The 23,635-nt window shown below is 38.5% G+C and overlaps 1 protein-coding gene across 2 annotated transcripts; it reads left to right on the forward strand.

Annotated features, from left to right (window-relative positions):
* Window positions 1-1,216: 1,216 nt before the first annotated feature.
* On the forward strand, window positions 1,217-23,291 carry VNN1 (vanin 1). Of its 2 annotated transcripts, XM_059941937.1 has the most exons (8): window positions 1,217-1,429; window positions 2,923-3,053; window positions 13,276-13,468; window positions 14,161-14,452; window positions 14,884-15,245; window positions 21,139-21,309; window positions 22,307-22,432; window positions 22,520-23,291. In XM_059941937.1, the coding sequence occupies exons 1-8, from the start codon at window positions 1,217-1,219 to the stop codon at window positions 22,526-22,528; spliced, it is 1,497 nt and encodes a 498-aa protein (XP_059797920.1). In that variant the 3' UTR covers window positions 22,529-23,291. The 2 variants fall into 2 exon arrangements, with proteins under 2 accessions (XP_059797920.1, XP_059797919.1); XM_059941936.1 differs by lacking the exon at window positions 22,520-23,291 and having other exon boundaries at window positions 22,307-22,489.
* The last annotated feature ends 344 nt before the right edge of the window (window positions 23,292-23,635 follow it).

Raw genomic sequence — 23,635 nt, forward strand, 5'->3', positions numbered from 1 at the left:
GATGGGCTGTCACTTCCCAGATGACAATACTAAAGACGGTGACTTCTGTCTTGGGTGGTGGGGTCTCTTGCTCTCTGGCTTTGAGGGAACCTACATGCCATAATGTGAGTGTTCTTTTAGTGTGGCCTGAGGCCTTTGTGGCAAAGAACTTATTGGGCCATAACCAGTGAGGACCCAACGCCTGCCATCAGCTGTGTGAGCCTGGAGCTGAGAAGTGAATCTTTCCCCAGTCAAGTTTTGAGGTAACTGCAGCCTTTGCAGACTTGTGAAAGAGACCCTGGGCCAGAGGAACCCAGCCAAGCTGCCCCAGGATTCCTGACCCACAGAAAATGTGAGATCATACACGTTTGCTGTTAGAAGCCACTACTTTTGGGGGGTGATCTGTTACATAGGAATGGACAATGAATAGCCCTTTTCTATTCCCCTTTGTTCTGACTCTTTGTCATTTTGTGCAAACCAAAGTGAACAAAGTATGAAGCTCAAATATTCGCATGATGATGTTAATAATAATTTCAAAATTGAAAAGTTATTTATTTTTCAAATTATTTACATAGACTACTAGGTGCTGAAGTTCTCAAATGTATGAATTCCAAAAATCCATGTGTTGAAGTCCTAACCCCCTGTACCCCAGAAAGTGACCTTATTTGGAAATAATATCATTTCAGATGTAATTCGTTAAGATGACATCTTACTGGAGTAGGGTGGGCACTAAATCCATTAACACGTGTCCTTGTAAAGAGAGGAAACTGGGACTCAGGTATGCACACAGAGAGAATACCGGGTGAAGACACACAGGGAGAAGACAGCAAAACACCGGGAAAGAGGCGTGAACAGATCTTTCCCTCACAGCCCTCAGGAGGAACCAATTCTGCTGACACCCTTCCTCTGAAACTTCTAGCCTCCAGAAATGACAGAGAATACATTTCTGTTGTTTAAGCCGCCCAGTGTTGGCACTTTGTTATGACAACCCCAGCAAAGGAAAACACACATGCATTTTCTTATTTGATCCTCAAAACCTCTTGCAAAAAGAAGGTCATTTGTTACATAAAATCTGATTACATCTACATCTGTGATGTAAAACCACAAGGCTTTCTTAAACTTAGCTTTTGTAATTTATTTTTAAAGTACTAAGTTCTGGGAACCACGTGATTGCTTGTGTTTTCTCCCTGTAAATATCAGAGCTTGCTCTGCTTTTCAACAATCGTTGGACTTCAGCATGACTATGTCTCAGTTGCTGGATCATGTGGCAATTTTGTTTTTCTGTGTCTTAAAAGCCAGCTCTCTGCATACGTTTACTGCAGCTGTTTATGAGCATGCAGTGATATTGCCTAATGCCACCCTGATACCGGTGTCCCATGAAGAGGCCTTGCTATTAATAAACCAAAATCTGGATCTTTTGGAGGGAGCAATCACATCAGCATCAAAGCAGGTACCGTTTCTCAAGTGTGCTGGCTTCTACGTAGAGAAAAGGGTGGGGTCTTAGGAGACAGAATCACTGTCAGGGTCAATTACACTTTTGAATGACATATGTGTCAAAGTAGCCAAGACCTTCTTTTACAGAGTCCTCCCTGCTCCTAGTTATTAGAGCAAAGACACTATTACATGCTTCCCTTGTAGTGAGAGCAACATTTTGAAAAGAACGGCTGGTTATTAAGTGGCAACAAACTTTTGAGGAACTTGCTGTAAATTCAACAATTTTGTTGCTCTTTTCTGCTACAGATGGAGGGTGAAGGACGGATGGGTGAGGGATCAGTTGCTATTCTTAGAGTGTTTGTGGCCTTGGTGTACTTCTGTGCTCTTAAGAGTTTGCAGGTTTTTAGGTTACTTCATAACACCAAGACGATTAAACGTAAATTGCATTGTGTATTATATACAGTGTGTATTATATACTTCATACTTCATTCTAATTACAAGACAAAAGTACATATGTTAATGCATAGTAAGTTCTTGAGTTGAATGAAGGGTTAAGTTTAAGTGTGTGGTTTGGACGAATATAGTTGAAATAAGCTATTCGTAGATCAGGTAAACAAGGGATATATAAAGTCTGATGAAAGTCATGGATATATACATATGACATATCTATCAACATACATTCTTCTACATGCAAAGATTTAAAAAGGTTATTAAGGGGACTTCCCTGGTAGTGCAGTGGTTAAGACTCCGAGCTCCCAATGCAGGGGGCCTGGGTTCGATCCCTGGTCAGGGAACTAGATCCCACATGCATGCCGCAACTAAGAGTTCGCATGCCACAACTAAGGAGCCGGCAAGCTGCAACTAAGGAGCCTGCCTGCCACAACTAAGACCCAGAGCAACCAAATTAATTAATTAATTAGCAGGTTATTAAGAATTCTGAGGTTCTTTTTCACCTTAGTCCAACTATTTCCTTAAAGGCCACACAGCAGCTTCCAGGATGGTCTTCCTACTGAAGGCGCCCAGGGGAGCTCACATTGTACCTCTAGGCCTGGCACCCTTCAGGTAACTGTGTCAGAGCTCCCTTCTGAGAAGCAGGAATCACATTTGCGGGGTACGAGGCAGGAAAGGTTGGGCGGAGGAGAGAGTGATAAATCAATCCTGACACATTCAGGCAAAATAATTGGCCAAAGGTCAGGGAGAGGGTTTATCCAGGGAAGAGTTAGGTTTATAGTTAACAACCACAGTGAGTGGCAAGCCTGAGAATAGCCTGGAAAAATATTAACAGCTATGAAAGGATGAAAAAGTTACATAGAAATGATTACTATGGGATTAGAAAATGAAAGTGGTTGGGCAAAGAAAATAAATTATAAAAATATAGAAAGCAAAAGAATAAGGTGGAAAAAAAAACCCCGAATGTTTGTTCTTCAGCCACTCAGGTCCTCTTGCAGGCCCCGTTTTTGACTGTTTGCTTATTTGAGAAATATTTTGATTCAGCTCCATTTTTAACAGGGTGCACATATTATTGTGACTCCAGAAGATGGTATTTATGGCTTTAACTTCAGCAGGGAATCTATCTACCCATACTTGGAGGATATCCCAGACCCTCAAGTGAACTGGATCCCTTGTAATAATCCCAACAGGTAAAGAAACATATTGTGGAAAATTTAACCATGAACATGAACTTACTTTACCTGGGAAAACTTTGTAAAAGATCACTGTATAAGATTTACTATTGACTCTAAGTTTCAAGATAGTTTTATAATTTTTCATCTCCTACAGATATGTGTATTAGGAAAGTGAATATGAATTATGATATCACAAAAGTCAGTGCTGTAACGTAACATAGAAATGATCAAATTCAATGTGAATTTCCACTGGGGGAATGATGTGGAGAGAATAGCGTAACTTAGGGCCACACGGTGGTTGGCTAGAGGAAGAACCATATCCAAACTCACCTCTTCTGACTCCTTGCCAGTGAACAGAAAATTGTTTCCCTATGTAGGTCTGTACTTTTAAAACTATGTGAGAAAATAGTGAAACAGAGTCACATGTCAGTTTAAGATTAAAATTTTTCCTTTCACATGAATAAGATAGCTGGATGAGGTTAATATATACGAAATTCTTAAAGCTTAAGGTGAAAACCTAAGAGGTGATATAGCAGAACTGTGTAAGTGGTTTACATCAAGTCTAGAATAAGAAATATGAAGTCTGATAAAAGTAGCACTATTATTTTTAATATAAGCAAAACAATACAAACTGTGGACAAACGTTTTAGAGAATCACGTCAGTTAGCTCACTTCTTTCCAAGTGTATTATTGCTAAAATTGTAGGAGTTCCTCTTTTGGAACTGCTCTCAAAACCACACAAACAACTGTATCTGCTTATAGAGACACCTTGATTTTGACAAAGTTCAATATTATTTATCTTAATCATCTACCTTATATTTCATTACATCATAATTTTTTCTTATTTAACCATGTCTTATACCAGAGCTTCAGATTCTAAAGGGCAAGCACTGTTATGACTTCCATTTTGAATTGACTTCATTTGTTTCTGAATGATCTTTCCCTAGAGCCAAATTTCCTAGGGCCTTCTGAAAATCCCCACCAGGGTGTTCCTTTTGTTCCATTTCAAGAAGTCTGGTAGGAGAGGGAGGAACAACATCGCAGAGTAGAAGGACATGCTCTCACTCCCTCTTGTGAGAACACCAGAATCACAACTAGCTGCTGGACAATTATCGACAGGAAGACACTGGAACTCACCAAAAAAGATACCCCACATCCAAAGACAGGAGAAGCCACAATGAGACGGTAGGAGGGGCAAAATCACAGAAAAATCAAATCCCATAACTGCTGGGTGGGTGACTCACAGACTGGAGAACACTTATATCACAGAAGTCCACCCACTGGAGTGAAGGTTCTGAGCCCCACGTCAGGCTTCCCAACCTGGAGGTCCAGCAACGGGAGGAGGAATTCCTAGAGAATCAGTCTTTGAAGGCTAGTGGGATTTGATTGCAGGACTTTGACAGGACTGTGGGAAACAGAGACTCCATTCTTGGAGGGCACACACAAAGTAGTGTGTGCATCGGGACCCAGTGGAAGGAGCAGTGACCCCAGGGGAAACTGAACAGACCTACCTGCTAGTGTTGGAGGGTCTCCTGCAGAGGCAGGGGGTGGCTGTGGCTCACCGTGAGGACAAGGACACTGGCAACAGAAGTTCTGGGAAGTATTCCTTGGCGTGAGCCCTCCCAGAGTACATCATTAGCCACACGAAAGAGCCCAGGTAGGCTCCAGTGTTGGGTTGCCTCAGGCCAAACAACCAACAGGGAGGGAACCCTGCCCAACCCATCCACAGTCAAGAGGATTAAAGTTTTACTGAGCTCTGCCCCCCAAAGCAACAGTCAGCTCTACCCACCACCAGTCCCTCCCATCAGGAAACTTGCACGAGCCTCTTAGGTAGCCTCATCCACCAGAGGGCAGACAGCAGAAGCAAGAACTACAATCCTGCAGCCTGTGGAACAAAAACCACATTCACAGAAAGATAGACAAAATGAAAAGGCAGAGGGCTATGTACCGGATGAAGGAACAAGATAAAACCCCAGAAAAAAACTAAATGAAGTGGAGATACGCAACCTTCCAGAAAAAGAATTCAGAATAATGATAGTGAAGATGATCCAGGACCGAGGAAAAAGAATGGAGGCAAAGATCGAGAAGATGCAAGAAATGTTTAACAAAGACCTAGAAGAATTAAAGAACAAACAAACAGAGATGAACAATACATTAACTGAAATGAAAACTACATTAGAAGGAATCAATAGCAGAATAACTGAGGCAGAAGAACGGATAAGTGACCTGGAAGACAGGATGGTGGAATTCACTGCTGAGGAACAGAATAAAGAAAAAAGAATGGAAAGAAATGAAGACAGCCTAAGAGACCTCTGGGACAACATTAAATGCAACAACATTCTCATTATAGGGGTCCCAGAAGGAGAAGAGAGAGAGAAAGGACCAGAGAAAATATTTGAAGAGATTATAGTCGAAAACTTCCTTAACATGGGAAAGGAAATAGCCGCCTAAGTCCAGGAAGCACAGTGAGTCCCATACAGTAAAAACCCAAGGAGAAACACGCCGAGACACATAGTAATCAAATTGGCAAAAATTAAAGACAAAGAAAAATTATTGAAAGCAGCAAGGGAAAAACAACAAATAACATACAAGGGAACTCCCATAAGGTTAACTGCTGATTTCTCAGGAGAAACTCTACAAGCCAGAAGGGAGTGGCATGATATACTTAAAGTGATGAAAGGGAAGAACCTACAACCAAGATTACTCTACCTGTCAAGGATCTCATTCAGATTCGATGGAGAAATCAAAAGCTTTACAGACAAGCAAACGCTAAGAGAATTCAGCACCACCAAACCACCTCTACAACAAATGCTAAAGGAACTTCTCTAAGTGGGGAAAAGGACCTACAAAAACAAACCCAAAACAATTAAGAAAATGGTCATAGGAACATCCATATCGATAATTACCTTAAACGTGAATGGATTAAATGCTCCAGTCAAAAGACACAGGCTTGCTGAATGGATACAAAAATAAGACCCATATATATGCTGTCTACAAGAGACCCACTTCAGACCTAGGGACACATACAGACTAAAAGTGAAGGGATGGAAAAAGATATTCCATGCAAATGGAAATCAAAAGAAAGCTGGAGTAACAATACCCATATCAGATAAAATAGACTTTAAAATAAAGAAGGTTACAAGAGACAGGGAAGGACACTACATAATGATCAAGGGATCAATCCAAGAAGAAGATATAACAATTATAAATATATATACACCCAACATAGGAGCACCTCAATACATAAGGCAACTGCTAACAGCTATAAAAGAGGAAATTGACAGTAACACAATAATAGTGGAGGACTTTAACACCTCACTTACACCAATGGACAGATCATCCAAAATGAAAATAAATAAGGAAACAGAAGCTTTAAATGACACAATAGACCACATAGATTTAATTGATATTTATAGGACATTCCATCCAAAAACAGCAGATTACACTTTCTTCTCAAGTGTGCACAGAACATTCTCCAGGATAGATCACATCTTGGGCCTCAAATGAAGCCTCAGTAAATTTAAGAAAATTGAAATCATATCAAGCATCTTTTCTGACCACAACACTATGAGATTAGAAATCAATTCCAGCAAAAAAAATGTAAAAAACACAAACACATGGAGGCTAAACAATACGTTACTAAATAACCAAGAGATCACTGAAGAAATCAAAGAGGAAATCAAAAAATACCTAGAGACAAATGACAATGAAAACACAACGATCCAAAACCTATGGGATGCAGCAAAAGCAGTTCTAAGAGGGAAGTTTATAGCAATACAAGCCTACTTCAAGAAACAAGAAAAATCTCAAATAAAAAATCTAACCTTATGCCTAAAGAAAATAGAGAAAGAAGAACAAACAAAACCCAAAGTTAGCAGAAGGAAAGAAATCATAAAGATCAGAGTAGACATAAATGAAATAGAAACAAAGAAAGCAATAGCAAAGATCAATAAAACTAAAAGCTGGTTCTTTGAAAGATAAACAAAATTGATAAACAATTAACCATACTCATCAAGAAAAAGAGAGAGAGGACTCACATCAATAAAATTAGAAATGAAAAAGGAGAAGTTACAACAGACACCGCAGAAATACAAAACATCCTAAGAGACTACTACAAGCAACTCTATGCCAATAAAATGGACAACCTGGAAGAAATGGACAAATTCTTAGAAAGGTATAACCTTCCAAGACTGAACCAGGAAGAAACAGAAAATATGAACAGACCAATCACAAGTAATGAAATTGAAACTGTGATTAAAAATCTTCCAACAAACAAAAGTCCAGGACCAGATGGCTTCACAGGTGAATTCTATCAAACATTTAGAGAAGAGCTGACACCCATCTTTCTCAAACTCTTCCAAAAATTGCAGAGGAAGGAACACTCCCAAACTCATTCTATGAGGTCACCATCACCCTGATACCAAAACCAGACAAAGATACTACAAAAAAAGAAAATTACAGACCAATATCACTGATGAATATAGATGCAAAAATCCTCAACAAAATACTAGCAAACAGAATCCAACAACACATTAAAAGGGTCATACACCATGATCAAGTGGAGTTTATCCCAGGGATGCAAGGATTCTTCAATATATGCAAATCAATCAATGTGATACACCATATTAACAAATTGAAAAATAAAAACCATATGATCATCTCCATCAATGCAGAAAAAGCTTTTGACAAAATTCAACACCCATTTATGATAAAAACTCTCCAGAAAGTGGGCATAGAAGGAACCTACCTCAACATAATAATGGCCATATACGACAAACCCACAGCAAACATCATTCTCAATGGTGAAAAACTGAAAGCATTTCTCTAGGATCAGGAAAAAGACAAGGATGTCCACTCTCACCACTATTATTCAACATAGTTTTGGAAGTCCTAGCCATAGCAATCAGAGAAGAGAAAGAAATAAAAGGAATACAAATTGGAAAAGAAGTAAAACTGTCACAGTTTGCAGATGACATGATACTATACATAGAGAATCCTAAAAATGCCACCAGAAAACTACTAGAGCTGATCAATGAATTTGGTAAAGCTGCAGGATACAAAATTAATGCACAGAAGTCTGTGGCATTCCTATACACTAATGATGAAAACTCTGAAAGAGAAATTAAGTAAACACTCCCATTTACCACTGCAACAAAAAGAATAAAACACCTAGGAATAAACCTACCTAGGGAGACAAAAGACCTGTATGCAGAAAACTATAAGACACTGATGAAAGAAACTAAAGATGATACCAACAGATGGAGAGATATACCATGTTCTTGGATTGGAAGAATCAATATTGTGAAAATGACTATACTACCAAAAACAATCTACAGATTCAATGCAATCCCTATCAAATTACCAATGGCATTTTTTACAGAACTAGAACAAAAAATCTTAAAATTTGTATGGAGACACAAAAGACCCCAAATAGCCAAAGCAGTCTTGAGGGAAAGCAACGGAGCTGGAGGAATCAGACTCCCTGACTTCAGACTATACTACAAAGCTACAGTAATCAAGACAATATGGTACTGGCACAAAAACAGAAACATAGGGCTTCCCTGGTGGCACAGTGGTTGAGAATCTGCCTGCCAATGCAGGGGACACGGGTTCAAACCCTGGTCTGGGAAGATCCCACCTGCCGCGGAGCGGCTGGGCCAGTGAGCCACAATTACTGAGCCTGCGCGTCTGGAGCTTGTGCTCCGCAAAAAGAGAGGCCAAGACAGTGAGAGGCCCGCGCACCGCAATGAAGAGTGGCCCCCGCTCGCCGCAACTAGAGAAAGCCCTCGCACAGAAACGAAGACCCAACACAGCCTAAATAAATAAATAAATAAATAGTGTTCCCTTTAAAAAAAAAAAAAAAAAAACAGAAACATAGATCAATGGAACAAGATAGAAAGCCCAGAGATAAACGCACACACCTATGGTCAACTAATCTATGACAAAGGAGGCAAGGATATACAATGGAGAAAAGACAGTCTCTTCAATAAGTGGTGCTGGGAAAACTGGACAGCTACATGTAAAAGAATGAAATTAGAACACTCCCTAACACCATACACAAAAATAAACTCAAAATGGATTCGAGACCTAAATGTAAGACCGGACACTGTAAAACTCTTAGAGGAAAACATAGGCAGAACACTCTTTGACATAAATCGCAGCAAGATCTTTTTTGAGCCACCTCCTAGAGTAATGGAAATAAAAACAAAAATAAACAAATGGGACCTAATGAAACTTAAAATCTTTTGCACAGCAAAGGAAACCATAAACAAGATGAAAAGACAACGCTCAGAATGGGAGAAAATATTTGCAAATGAATCAACGGACAAAGGATTAATCTCCAAAATATATAAACAGCTCATGCAGCTCAATATTAAAGAAACAAACAACCCAATCCAAAAATGGGCAGAAGACCTAAATAGACGTTTCTCCAAAGAATACATACAGATGGCCAAGAAGCTCATGAAAAGCTGCTCAACATCACTAATTATTAGAGAAATGCAAATCAAAACTGCAATGAGGTATCACCTCACACCAGTTAGAATGGGCACCATCAGAAAATCTACAAACAACAAATGCTAGAGAGGGTGTGGAGAAAAGGGAACCCTCTTGCACTGTTGGTGGGAATGTAAATTGATACAGCCACCCTGGAGAACAGTATGGAGATCCCTTAAAAAACTAAAAATAGAATTACCATATGACCCAGCAATCCCACTACTGGGTATATACCCAGAGAAAACCGTAATTCAAAAAGACACATGCACCCCAATGTTCATTGCAGCACTATTTACAATAGCTAGGTCATGGAAGCAACCTAAATGCCCATCGATGGACGAATGGATAAAGAAGTTGTGGTACATATATACAATGGAATATTACTCAGCCATAGAAAGGAAAGAAATTGGGTCATTTGTTGAGACATGTAAGGCATGTGTAAGTGTAAGTGTAAGATGTGTAAGTGTCCATTCTACCACTTCAGGTGATTTGAAAAGACATGGGGTAAATACGCTTCAAGTGGTCCAGTGTATTGTATTTATATCTGCATTTCAGATATGACTTGAAGCACACAAGGGGGGAAAACTATCAAATGGTCATTTTTTATATAAATGCACTGAGATAATAATTTTTTAAGATGCAGTTTCCTATCCTTGTTGGTCTTTTTCAATGATATGTTTTGTGGATGATTGCTATGGTTTTGCTTATATTGCCAGCAGATGACACCAAATTTTCTTATAGTATGTTCTCAGACCTAATGTACAGCATGGTGACTATAGTTAACAATACTGTATTGTATATTTGAAAGTTGCTTTGGGAGTAGATTTTAAATGTTCTCACCATAACAACAATAAAATTGTAATTCTGTGAGGTGAAGGATAATCACATTGTGGTAAGCACTTCTCAATATATACATGTATCAAATCATCACATTTTACATCTTAAACTTATACAGTGTTATATACCACTTCTATCTCAATGCAGCTGGGGAAAAAACACAATAACTCCCGACTTCCCCCTCCCTTCAGCCCTTAGCAACCATCATTCGACTTTCTTTCTCTATGATTAACCACTCTAGCTACTTCATATAAGTGGAATTGTACCTTATTTATCTTTTTGTGATTGGCTTATTTCACTTAGCATAATGCTTTTAAGGTTCATCTACAATGTAGCATGTTCAGAACTTCCTTTCCTTTTAAGTATGAATAATACTCTATTTTATGTATATAGTACAACATTTTGCTTGTCCATTTATCCATCGATGGATATTTGGGTTTCTTCTACCTTTTAACTATTGTGAATAATGCTGCTATAAATGTGGGTGTACAAACATGTCTTTGAGACCCTGCTTTCAATTTTTTGGATATATACACAAACGTGTAATTGCTGGATCATATGGTAGTTCTATTTTTAATTTTCTGAGGAATTGCTAGACTAGTTTCCACAGTGGCTGCACCATTTACATTCTCATCAACAGTGCTCAAGTGTTCCAGTTTCTTCAAATCCTCACCAGCAGTTGTTCTTCTATTTTTTTTTTTTTAGTAGCTGCTATCTTAATGGGTTTGAGGTATCTTGTCATGGTTTTGATTAGCATTTCCCTATAATCAATGAAGTTGAGCATATTTTCATGTGCTTATTGGCCATTTGTGTATCTTCTTTGGAGAAAAGTTTATTCAAGACTTTTGCCTATTTATTTATTTAATTTTTTTGGCTGCGTTGGGTCTTAGTTGTGGTAACCAGGGATTGATCCTGCATCCCCTCCATTGAAAGGCAGATTCTTTACCACTGGACCACCAGAGAATTCCCTTTGTTTTTTTTTAAATTAATTAATTAATTAATTAATTAATTAATTAATTTTATTTTTTTGGCTTTGTCTTTTGCTCATTTTCGAATCAGGTTTTTGTTGCTGTCGTTGATTTTTAAGAGTTCCCTTTGTATTCTGGACATTAATATTAACATACAATGTCCTTTGTTTCTCATAACCTTTTTTGATTTAAAGTCTATCTGGTCTAATATTAACATAGAATATCTTAATTTCTCCCTCACTTTTGAAGGACGGTTTTGCCAGAGACAGGGTTTTTAGTTGACAGTATTTTTCTTTCAACACTTTAAATATATCAGCCCATTGTTTCCTGGCCTCCAAATTGTCTGATTAAAAACTGCTGATAATCTTATTGGAGATCCTTTGTATATTATAAATCATTTCTCTCTTGCTGCTTTCAAAATTATGATTTTGTCTTTGTCTTTTGAAAGTTTGATTATGTGTCTTAATATGGGTCTCTTTGAGTTCATCCTTTTTAGAGATCATTGCCTGTTTGAGTCTGTCTTAGAATCTCTTTTGTAAATTTTCTGTTTCAGTTACTGTAATTTTCAGCCCCAGAATTTGGTTGGGGGGGGCGGGGTTTCTATCTCTTTATTGATATTTCCATTTTGTTAATACATCATTATCTTGACATTCTCCATGTCTTGCTTTAGTTCTTTGAACATCTTTAAGACAGTTGTCTTAAAGTCTTTGTCCAGTAGGTATGCCATATGGTCTTTCTCCAGGATAGTTTTTATTGGTTTAGTTTTTCCCATTGAATGGGTCATATTTTCCTGTTTGTTTGTATTCCTTATGATTTTTTATTGATAAGTGGGCATCTGAATCTTATAATGTGATAACTCTGGAAATCAAATTCTCCCCCTTCTCCAGGGTTTTATGTCTTTTGTTTGTTTGTTTTGATTGTTGTAGGCTGTCTCCATGCTGGGAGTAAGCTTAAAGTCTTCTCAGGTCTTTTCTTAGTCTATGACTTTCCCTGGGCATATGCAGTGATCTTCTAAATTCTGCTTTTCCATGTCCTAGTCCTTTAATGTCTGGCTCCAAAAAGGGGTAAAAAAAGAAGGTACTGGCGCTTTAAATCCCCTAGAAGTCATTTCAGCCAGTGGGGGAAGTACTTGCAACAGTATATGTAATAATGGCCTGTCTCTGTGTGTGTACCTCCATGAACAGAGCAGTTATCAGTGATCAGAACCAGACCCCTGATATTTGGAAGACAGGGTCCTTAGGGCCCACCCTGCTCCTACAAACTTGGAGCAAGTTGCTCCAAGGACACCTGCATGGCTGCCTGCAATGGGGTAGGTTTGGAGGGCTGGGGCATGGACAGCCCCTGCTGAGCTAAGAGCTTAGATTGACTCAACCTGACTGCAATTTACCTTCCAAGCATTTCCCTCGAAGTTTCATGTCTTTGAATAGACTCCAGATTTCCAAAATAATTATGTCAGCTAGATTCTTGTAGGGCAAGTTTTATCGACGTAGAGAGGTGGATTCCTGGCGCTTCCTACTCTGCCATCTTTCCACAATCATCCTACTTCCAAAATGTTGTTCTTTCATTCAAAATATTTTTTAATACCTCTTTTCTTTCAGGCATGTGTTCGGTGAACAGGAGATGTGTGTTTTGTCCCCAAATATCTATAAGATGTGACATACAAGATGAGCACATAAATGAATATATGATTATAGATGATGATAAATGCCATAAGAATATACATGGCCTGGAGTCTTATCCTAGAATAGTTTCCTAGAACCAAATTCCCACAAGCATGGACTTCCTCTGAAGTCTCTTCTTGTTTTAATCCTTCCCTTCTATCTATGCTATTTAGAATTTATTTTTGTGTATATCACATAAGTTCAGGCAACTATCATTCTGAATTTAATTAAACGCTAAGTTTGATTTTTTTTCCTCTTCCAATGAACACATACCAGATTTGGCCGCACCCCAGTGCAAGAAAGGCTCAGCTGTCTGGCCAAGGACAACTCCATCTACATCGTGGCAAATATTGGGGACAAGAAGCCATGCAATACCAGTGATCCTCACTGTCCCCCTGATGGTCGTTACCAATACAACACTGATGTGGTGTTTGATTCTGAGGGGAAACTGGTGGCCCGCTACCATAAGGTAGAATTCATCTGCAAATAATTCAACTCCTGAATTGCTTACCAAAATAAAGTGGACAAGAAGGGAAAAAAATCACCATTGTTGATAATAACAAGCTTACTTTAAAAGCAGAGGAGAGACAAAGCATAGAAAGTAATGATTATTTGTGGTAAGGTCCTAGAAAAGGGAGGTTTCCTGTACATTTAGGAACACAGGAACGTGTCATTAGGAGTATGTGATAATCAGTAGAAGCTACCTGTTTTGAAATAAAATGTTGCCTTTTGGACTTTGTCCTTTTAATGACATGCCCTGGCAAAGGGTCAAGGCTAGAATGAAAAACTCCTTACCAGATAGACTTGGTTTTAAAGAGAAAGGAGGAAAGAAAGTTCTTTGTCCATAGAAAATTGTTATGTGTTCTTGGCAAATAGAAGTTATCTGTTTCACTCCTATGTCTCTAATAATTGAGAAGGTCTTAATAGATAAGGATTCCCTTCTACAGATCTATCAAATGTGGAAATTAAACCAAAGGCATAGTAATCCTATCAGCATAGTGATCTTTGATTTTCTAATGCTCTTTCCCTGCAGAGACAGTGGTGGTAGATGAGATTGGCACTGTTTAATAGATGTGAGCTTGCACTTTTTTAGATGCAGTGATATCTGGGCCAACTTCTTAAAAGAGATTTCCCCCCACCATCATCTTCTGTTTATTGCAGCAAAATCTTTTCTTGGGTGAAGATGAGTTCAATGCTCCCAAGGAACCTGAGGTCGTGACTTTCAACACCACCTTTGGAAAGTTTGGCATTTTCACGTGCTTTGATATTCTCTTCCATGATCCTGCTGTGACTCTGGTGAAAGATTTCCACGTGGACACCATACTCTTCCCGACAGCTTGGATGAATGTTTTGCCACATTTGTCAGCTATTGAATTCCACTCAGCTTGGGCCATGGGTATGGGAGTCAACTTCCTTGCATCCAATCTACACTACCCCTCAAAGAAAATGACAGGTAACGTGTCATCTTTAAGATTTTGATGTAATCAAAAAAGGAAAAAAAAATCATGTTCTTTCTAGGTAACATGTACTCCTTAATACAATGTTTTCCAACTCTTAATGGTTGCACATCTAGCTGGTGACACGCTGTAGAATCAATCTCAACCTAAATTGTTTCATAAATTGATTTATTCAACTTGAATGTACACTCCTTTTGTTTTTTTCAAAATTCACTACTTCTTACATGAAACTCTCTCTTCTTGGCTTCTTGGTGACATACTCTAATGGATTTCATCTCACCTCTCTGTCCTTATCAACATATTTTACTGAAATTAATGAAATATATAGCTTAGAGAAAGTAAAATGTTAATATGAGTTTAGAATAACAATAACAACTATGCAACCCCTTTTTGCTTTACTGTTTTAAATGTCGTTTCCAATTTCCAGGAAGTGGCATCTATGCACCTGATTCTCCAAGAGCATTTCATTATGATATGAAGACAGAGGAGGGAAAACTCCTCCTCTCACAACTGGCCTCCCACCCACACCCCACAGCAGTAGTGAATTGGACTTCTTATGCCAGTGGTATAGAAGCCCCCTCAATGGGAAACCAGGAATTTAAGGGCACCATCTTTTTTGATGAGTTCACCTTCTTGGAGCTCAAAGGAGTCGCAGGAAATTACACAGTTTGTCAGAAAGATCTCTGCTGTCATCTAAGTTACAGGATGTCTGAGAAGAGATCAGATGAAGTTTATGTACTAGGGGCATTTGATGGATTACATACTGTGGAAGGGAGCTATTATTTACAGGTAATGATTGTTTTGGTGGCAGGGGAATTACTGGATAAAACACAGGACACCCAGTTAAATTTGAATCTCAGATAAACAATGAATTACTTTTATTATAAGTATGTCCCACTTTGGGAGACATGTGTATACTGAAAATTGGTTGTTTATTTGAAATTCCAATTTATTGGGTATCCTGAATTTTTACTTGCTAAAACTTGCAATCTTAGATGTCAGTCCAATTTTAAACTGGTTGGGAAAAGGCAGAACATTTACTTGCAGTCCCAGTGTTTAAAATGATATATTAATCAAATTACAGATAATTTTAATGAATAATTAACCTCTAATATTTCCTGCCTGAACTTATTAAGGCATTTCCCATTTATGGTCACTAATGCCTATCTTGTTTTATAAGAAGCTTCAGACTGAGTATGTCCCGGAGACATATAGAGCTGACCTCTGTGATGTACGGTAGAATAGCTGCAGAGATTCAGACGTCTCACAGCCCTCAACATAAAGGGGGAGCTATTATAGCCAGTTGAGATGGAACCCTCAAGAAAAAGCTGCTTCCATGTTTCTCTCATTCTGCTCTTTTCCTTGATGTGGCCCCCATCCTATCTCACCCAGATTATTGCAGCATCCTCCTAAGAGGGCTTTCCATTGATAGTTTCAGTTCCATCCAGTGCATTCTCTACACTGTAATTACAAAAATCATGGAACACCATTTCTGATTATTTCCCTCACTTGCTTAAAATTCCTCATTGTTTTCTAATTGGCAAATCAAATTCCTTAACATAAAGGACACAGGAAGTCTTAACATGTGCTTTTTCCTACTCTCTGTCCTCATCTCTCACTTCTACCCCCATGTACCCTGGGCTTCTATCATATTGAGACATTTCCCATTTACAGTGTGTCAGCATCTGTAGAACCTCTGGATGTTTGAACAGGCTTTTTTTTTTTTTTTTTTTAAACTTTGATGGCCCTTAGCTACTCAACACTCATAGTGCTTTACAGGTGTTATCTTCACCAAGGTGGCTTCTCTGACACTCCCACTCCCCAGCTGGGTTAGGTAACTCCTTTATATACTCCCAAATATCCTATGCTTAACTTTTTCAAAGACATATCATGTCAAATTACGTACATACTTGTTCGAGACCGAAAGCCTTTTGAGTGCTGGAACCATGCCCACTGTGTAGCATTTTGTTTGCTGTGTGATAAGCACCTCTACCAAAGCTTGTTCATTTTGGCAAACATTTATCGAGTGCCAAATACATATCAGGCATATATTTGGTGCTAATGTGATGAAGATGAATAAGTATGGACCCTCCTCTTGAGGAATTTAGTAGGGGAGAAAGACAGATGAACATAATTTCAGTACAGGTTGGCATGTGATAGAACAAAGGCATATTCTGCTGTAGAAATACTAAGAAGCTGCACTTAGCCTAATTTGGGGACCCAGGGAAGTTTCTGAAGACATGCTGCTTGAACTTATGCTATTTTATCCAGGTGAAAAAAAGTGGGAGGGAATTCTAGGTGGAGTTAAGAGCCTGAGCAAGGGGGTGGATATGTCAAAAAGCAGGGTATGCAGGGACAAGTAAGCAGCTGACTGTCATTAAAATGTAGCATAAGAAGCAAGGATGGGTGGAAGATGAGCGTAGAGGCAGGATCACATCCTGCAGGATCTTACCTCTCATTCCTAAGATGTGGACTTCATTCCATCAGTGATGGGTTTCTGTTGGAAGGTGTTCAGCAGGGGAATGATGTGATCACATCTGTTTTTGAGTAGATTGTTTTGGTTGCACTACAGATCATGGAACATAGGACAAAATGACTAGTTAGATTATTAAAATAGTCCTATTAGGACCTGAACCAAGATTATGTTTGTAGGAATAAAAGCAGGGTATGGAGTCAAGAAATATTTAGAAAACTAAACTTAGTAGCTAATTTTTTTTATTATTTTATTTTTTTTGGCTGTGTTGGGTCTTCGTTTCTGTGCGAGGGCTTTCTCTAGCTGTGGCAAGCGGGGACCACTCTTCATCGCGGTGCGCGGGCCTTTCACTGCCGCGGCCTCTCTTGTTGCGGAGCACAGGCTCCAGACGTGCAGGCTCAGTAGTTGTGGCTCACGGGCCCAGCTGCTCGGCGGCATGTGGGATCTTCCCAGACCAGGGATCGAACCCGTGTCCCCTGCACTGGCAGGCAGATGCTCAACCACTGTGCCACCAGGGAAGCCCCATTAGTAGCTAATTTGACATGGAACAGGAAAGCAGAATGAAGGGTCTAGAATGTACCAGGTTTCTGGCAAGAGTGGCTGGATGAAATGTGATGCTTTGACAGATCAGGATTCAAGAGGGGGAGCAAACTGGATGGGAGTGGGGAAGACGTTCAATTCAGCTTTGGATGTGCTGGTTTTTAATTACTTTGGGGACATTCAGTTGGAGCCATCCAGTAGGCTGTTGAATATATGGGTCTGATACTTTAGGGAGATACGAGATTTAGAAATATTGTTTTGAGAACCAGCAGGAAAAAGGTGGTGGTAAACCCACAAGAGTGAATTGCAAAAGCAGACTAAAACAGTGAAGAACAGTGAGCTAAAAGTGGAAGCTTTTGAAACTCCTGTGTTTGGGCAGGAAATAAACAGAAGAATAGGAACATGCAAATATGTTTGAGAAATAAAGGAGAACTTAAAGAGAACTCTCATGGAAGGAAAGGAAGCAAAGACTCTCAGAAGGAGGAAATTGTGAAGTGTATTTGTGCAATACGTTTACCATTATTGAATGAATGAGTATAATTTTGGTGAAATCTCCTGGGCTCATAATGATAGAGTGAAAGACAGATTACAGTGGGTTGAAAAGTCAAAGGGAAGTGAGATATTGAAAGAGCGAGTGAATATTTCTTCTGCGAAAATCTTGTCTGATACAGGAAGAAAGGAAACAAGGTAGAAGCTAGACAGAGAGGCCCATGCTTTTTTTGTTTTTTGTTCTCCCAATAGATGAGAGAAGCATGATTATCTTTATAGGCCTAAGGGAAAGAGCAACAAGAAAGGAAAGGATGAAAATATCAGCGGAATCAATACTCCTTACCAGTGCTCTGAGGTGCTAGAAGAAAGGGGGAAAAAATGGTATAAAAAACACAGGTAGAAAATGTCCAATGATTGGAAATTAGTTTAAAAAATTATGTTGTAGAAGAATATTTATTGCCATATAAATATCATCATATATTATGCAGCATACTGACATATATTGCATTATATACGTGGTGTATATATATGGTATTATATTGCCATATTTTTAAAATTAAAAAATTGTGATTTTTTTTATTATTTTGTGATCTATTTTTAAGTTTAAAAAGCTGGTTGTAAGACAAGATAGCAATCTCTCAGCTCTTCCTCTCTCTTTTCCATCCTTCCCTCTCAGTCTTGTCTGCTTCTCTGCCTGCCCCAAAGTCTTGGCTCCACTTGAGGGGATCGGCGGTAGGTCTCTTCTTGGTGTTGGGAGGTTGGTTAGTGTTGTCAAGTGAAACGAAGTCCTCTGTTATTATTGCTGGCCAGTGATCCCCTAGCTAAGCCACTGGTGCCAGACAGGTTTTCGAATTTAAAATTCTAAATTTAGAAGCTTTCTTCATGGATCTGGTGACTTCTTAGGGTTACCAAAACTGACTAAAAGTTCTGAGCATGTGGGTGATACTTGCCAGTTTTAAGCTTCACCGAGGGACGGTCTAGCTGGGCTTTTGATTAGGGGAATCCCTGAGGCAAGTGTCTTTAGAGACTTCCCTTTGGGATGATTAGGTTTTCCAGGTTTCAAAATTCTTCTATTTCCCTTCCTGAATAATTTAACAAATAAAAACACAGGATGCCCAGGTAAATTCAAAGTTCAGATAAACAGCAAATTTAAAAAAAAAAAAAAAGTATGTCCATGCAATAGTTGGGACATATTTATACTAAAAACTGGTTTTAGTTTTTTTAGTTTATCTGAACTTCAGATTTAACTGGGACTCCTGTCCTGTAATTTATCTGGCAACCCTATTCCTGAAGGGTAAATGCCTTTTTGACAGCATTTAGAGAGTCAAGTGAGGGAAATGACCTTGCAGGGTGGAGGGAGATGGTTTTACCATTCAGTTTGATTCATTCAAGGAATCCCCTTCAAATATGTCTTTCAAAACCTCCATCTAAACATCGTCTGCTTTACCCTCTCTGGAAATAAATATTCCATATTTTACTGGAACAGGGAAAGGGTAGTTGCCCATGCATGGGTGGGGACTCAGTATTTGAGGCATTCTTAACAACTTCCCACAAATTTTCCTTTCTTCAAGAACCCCAATTTACTCCCAGCTCCTGAGGTACCTAGTACTTCCAGGGATGGAAACTTTTGAGTATTCTGCAGTGTAGATAGGTTGATTCTTAGCTTTCCCCACAGCTAGTTCAGAACTTGGTTTTCTTAGGTCTGTTAAATCAGTTACCATTTTTTACATTGAACTTTAGTTGATTTATAATATAGTGCTAGTTTCAGGTGTACGACATAGTGATTCAGTATTTTTGCAGATTATATTCCATTATAGGTTGTTACAAGATAATAGGTATAATTCCCTGTGCTCTACAGTATACCTTTGTTGCTTATCTATTTTATGTATAGTAATGTGTATCTGTTAATCCCATACCCTTAATTTGTCCCTCGCACCTTCCTTCTTCCCTTTGGTAACCACAAGTTTGTTTTCTATATCTATGAATCTGTTTCTTTTTTTTTTTAATACACATTCATTTGTATCATTTTTTAGATTCCACATTCTCTGTCTGACTTATTTCACTAAATATAATATTTTCTAGGTCCATCCACGTTGCTGCAAATGGTAGTATTTCATTCTTTTTTACGGCTTAGTAATATTCCATTGTATATATGTACCTCATCTTCTTAATCCAATAGTCTGTTGATGGACACTTGGGTTGCTTCCTCAGTTACCATTTTTGCATCAACACCCCAACTTCTAAACTTGTGCCATAATCTATCCTCCTGTTCTCCTAACCTTGTGGGTTTAGATCTTCCAAAAATAATAATAATAATAATAATAATAATAATAATAATAATAAAGTTGGTTTTAGTAGGATTGCAAGGGAACAAAATTGAAGCATGTGTTCATTCTACCTTTATCTGAAAGTTATTTGTATCCCATCTTGAAACACTTGCCCTAAAACGCTTGCTCTCCAACTTCAAAAGTGGAAGCAGGGAGACCAGTTAGGGGCTATTGGTTTAGTCAGGCAAGAAATAAAGGTGGCTTGGAGTAAAGCTTTGAAGATGCAGTACAGATGGAGTTAAATGAAGATGGATCTTCCTTCTGGGGACTTTGCATCTGCATGGTGAGGTGATTCATACACTTAAATTTACATGCAAATAGCTATGTAGTGTAGTGTAGTATAGTATAACTACGTAGGATAACGAGAGCTGTTATCATTATCCTGCTCAGGTATAAAATATGTGACTTTTCCAGATCACAAGAGTTGTCTCTAGATCAACTCTAGGACTCAGTACAAATGTAAAGTTCCTTCATTGTTAGAAATAGGCACTAAGGTAGAAATTAAACTAGTGTCTAAACTTTTTTAAAATAATCAAACACTTTTGATTATTAAAAGCATGGCTAACTTGAAAACAATTAGGGTATAATTGTTCATGACTGTAGACCAAGGATCTGATTATTTCTTTACGTGGTTTAATCTGTTTACAGTGAACTGCAGAAAGCACTAGGGTCTGAAGTCCTTTATTTTTATTACTAGTTGCAATAGTATTCAGCAACAAACCAGATTAATCTAATGAGGAAGTAATACTATAAAAAACATTATAAACAAAGGGGCATAGGCACTTTTTTCTAGGTCAAGAGAATGTTCCAACTGGCTTTCCTAAGACTTATTGTTTTGTTTTTACGTTCCTAGATTTGTACTCTGTTGAAGTGTAAAACAACGGACTTACACACTTGTGGTGATTCAGTTGAAACTGCTTCCACCAGGTTTGAAATGTTCTCCCTCAGTGGCACTTTTGAAACCCAGTATGTCTTCCCTGAGGTGCTGCTGAGTGAAATTCAGCTTGCACCTGGAGAATTTCAGGTACGATTTTTTGCTTAATATTGCCAACTCATTTTACGTAAGAGGAAGCATCTTTTGAGTAGAAGAGCTGCCCAAGTACTTACAGATATCATGAAAATTTTCATTTGGAAAGGGTAAAATTGTCCTTAGGGCTCACCAAGGACACTGAGGACATGGGATCTCTTGTCTAAAATTCCCTTAGAGAAAAATGAGCGTGTCCTTGAGAATAAAGAAATATATCTTATTGTGGGGACTTCAGGGAGTGGGCTGGGGTGTTTAAGGTCTGTCAAGTAGAAAGAAGACTCAAGAAGAGTTTCAGGACCAGTCCCACCAGAGGAAGCCTCTTTGTATCACTGGGGAGGGATGGCCTAGGGCACCGTGTGACCATCAGAGAAAAGGAAAGAAGGAAAAGCTGAGAGAGAATTAGACAGTCGCTGAATTGGCAAGAAAGCAAAACCTTTTTTTTTTGTTAATATGGAAGAAATAATTTATTACTGCGCAAGTGCTCTGTCCAGCCACATTCTCCTACTGACTTTTCCTGCAGGTTCCACTCTCACTCCCCTTTCCTCGTCCAAACAGTTGCTATGGGGAGTTGGGGACAATGGGCAGGTAGGAAGGCTGTGGTGAGTGAGTGTCAGGGATGATAGAGGCTCAGCCCAAAACCCCCTTAGTCAAGCCCGCCTGACCCTTTGGAGGAGTCTTTTTCTTGTCGGAGAGAACAAGATTTCTCTCTTATTTATTCTCATATCCATTGTTTTATGTTTATTAACTCATCAGATGCTCACTCAGAGTAAATTATAAGATATAGATTATGGGCATTTCAATAATAAATGAATCAGTGCCAATTCCATAGCTCCAATTTTTCTTATACTCTGTACCATTTCACATATTTCAGATGGAATAGAATCTGGCCATTATTTTTACTGTTCTTCATCCAGTTGTACTGAATTTTAAGAGTATGTTGTGGGGTTGTATAACTGAAAGTTATTCTCAGTCAACTTCCCTGTGTTTTAAATAGGTGTCAAGTGACGGACGCTTGTGCAGCCAGAAGCCACTATCTGGACCTATCTTGACAGTAACTCTGTTTGGAAGGTTATATGAGAAGGATAGTTCACCAAATGCTTTCTCAGACCCCATGGCACAGGTACTGAGAGTAATGCTCATAGTTGTAATACCTATTGTGTACTCATTAGGTTGGTAGAATATTTACATTTTCTCTCTTTTACTTCAGATCATTTAAGTGGATGTGAAAAGAAGAATGGGTCTGGGATGTTGATAATAGTGGCCATGGTCTATCATATCAGTGAATTACTAATACACTTTTCCTTCTGTTTAGACAAATACACACACACACACACACACACACACACACACACACACGACAATATAAACCAGATAAATAGTGAAAGAATTTTGAAAGGTAAAATCTGTAAAATGAGAACAACAATTATACCCACCTGTTAGGTTTCTTTGGTGAGAATTAAATAAGTTACTGCAGTTAAAGTGCTTAGACAAATTCCCAGCTCATGGAAAGCACTCTATATATGTTAGCTACTTCAATGATATAGGACTATCACAGAAAAACCAACAGTGATGTATTTATCGCTAAAATTATATCACCTCTGATTGTACAAAGTGCATATATTTTCCAACAGTTCAGCCACTCTGCATATTTCAGTTAGAAAATCAATGAACTCAACATCAGCCAGTTGGATGTGGCTTGATATCTAGCACTAAGGTATCCCAGAAGGCAGCTGGGCTTACATCTAGGAATCTGCTCAAGAGCCTTAATGTTTTTTATGTGCTTTTCAGTGGTGATTTCCTGCCTATTTAGTGCTTTGCCTATCTTGTCAACCTGTAAGCAAGCTAATAGGGTGGCTCAAAAATAGACATTTATCAAACGTGGCCTGTTATTCTGTTTTTGTATGAGCTAAGAAAGGTTTTTATGTTTATAAAGGTTTGAAAAAGAAAAGAAAAAGAAGACATTTTGTGACACATGAAAATTATTTGAAATTCATAATTTAGTCTCCATACCTAAAGTTTTATTGAACACAGTCATGTTTATTTGTTTAGTATTTTTGATGGTTGTTTTCATGCTACAATTGTGGAATGGAGTAGATGTGATAGAGACCACATGGCTAAAAAGGGTGAAAGTATTTACTACATTTACAGAAAAACATTGCTGTCTCCTGCTCTAAAGTATTAAATAACAATGGATTATAGTATTGAAAACCTTTAATACAAATCAATAGGCAAATAGTCCTTGAGTGTCTTTCTTGTAATTCTTCCACCCAAGGAGAAATAAAATATTCCAATTTGCTTTCTGTTATATTAACACCACAAAAGG

The sequence above is a fragment of the Balaenoptera ricei genome, chromosome 12 (assembly GCF_028023285.1).
Source record: "Balaenoptera ricei isolate mBalRic1 chromosome 12, mBalRic1.hap2, whole genome shotgun sequence".
Classification (NCBI taxonomy): Eukaryota; Metazoa; Chordata; class Mammalia; order Artiodactyla; family Balaenopteridae; genus Balaenoptera; species Balaenoptera ricei.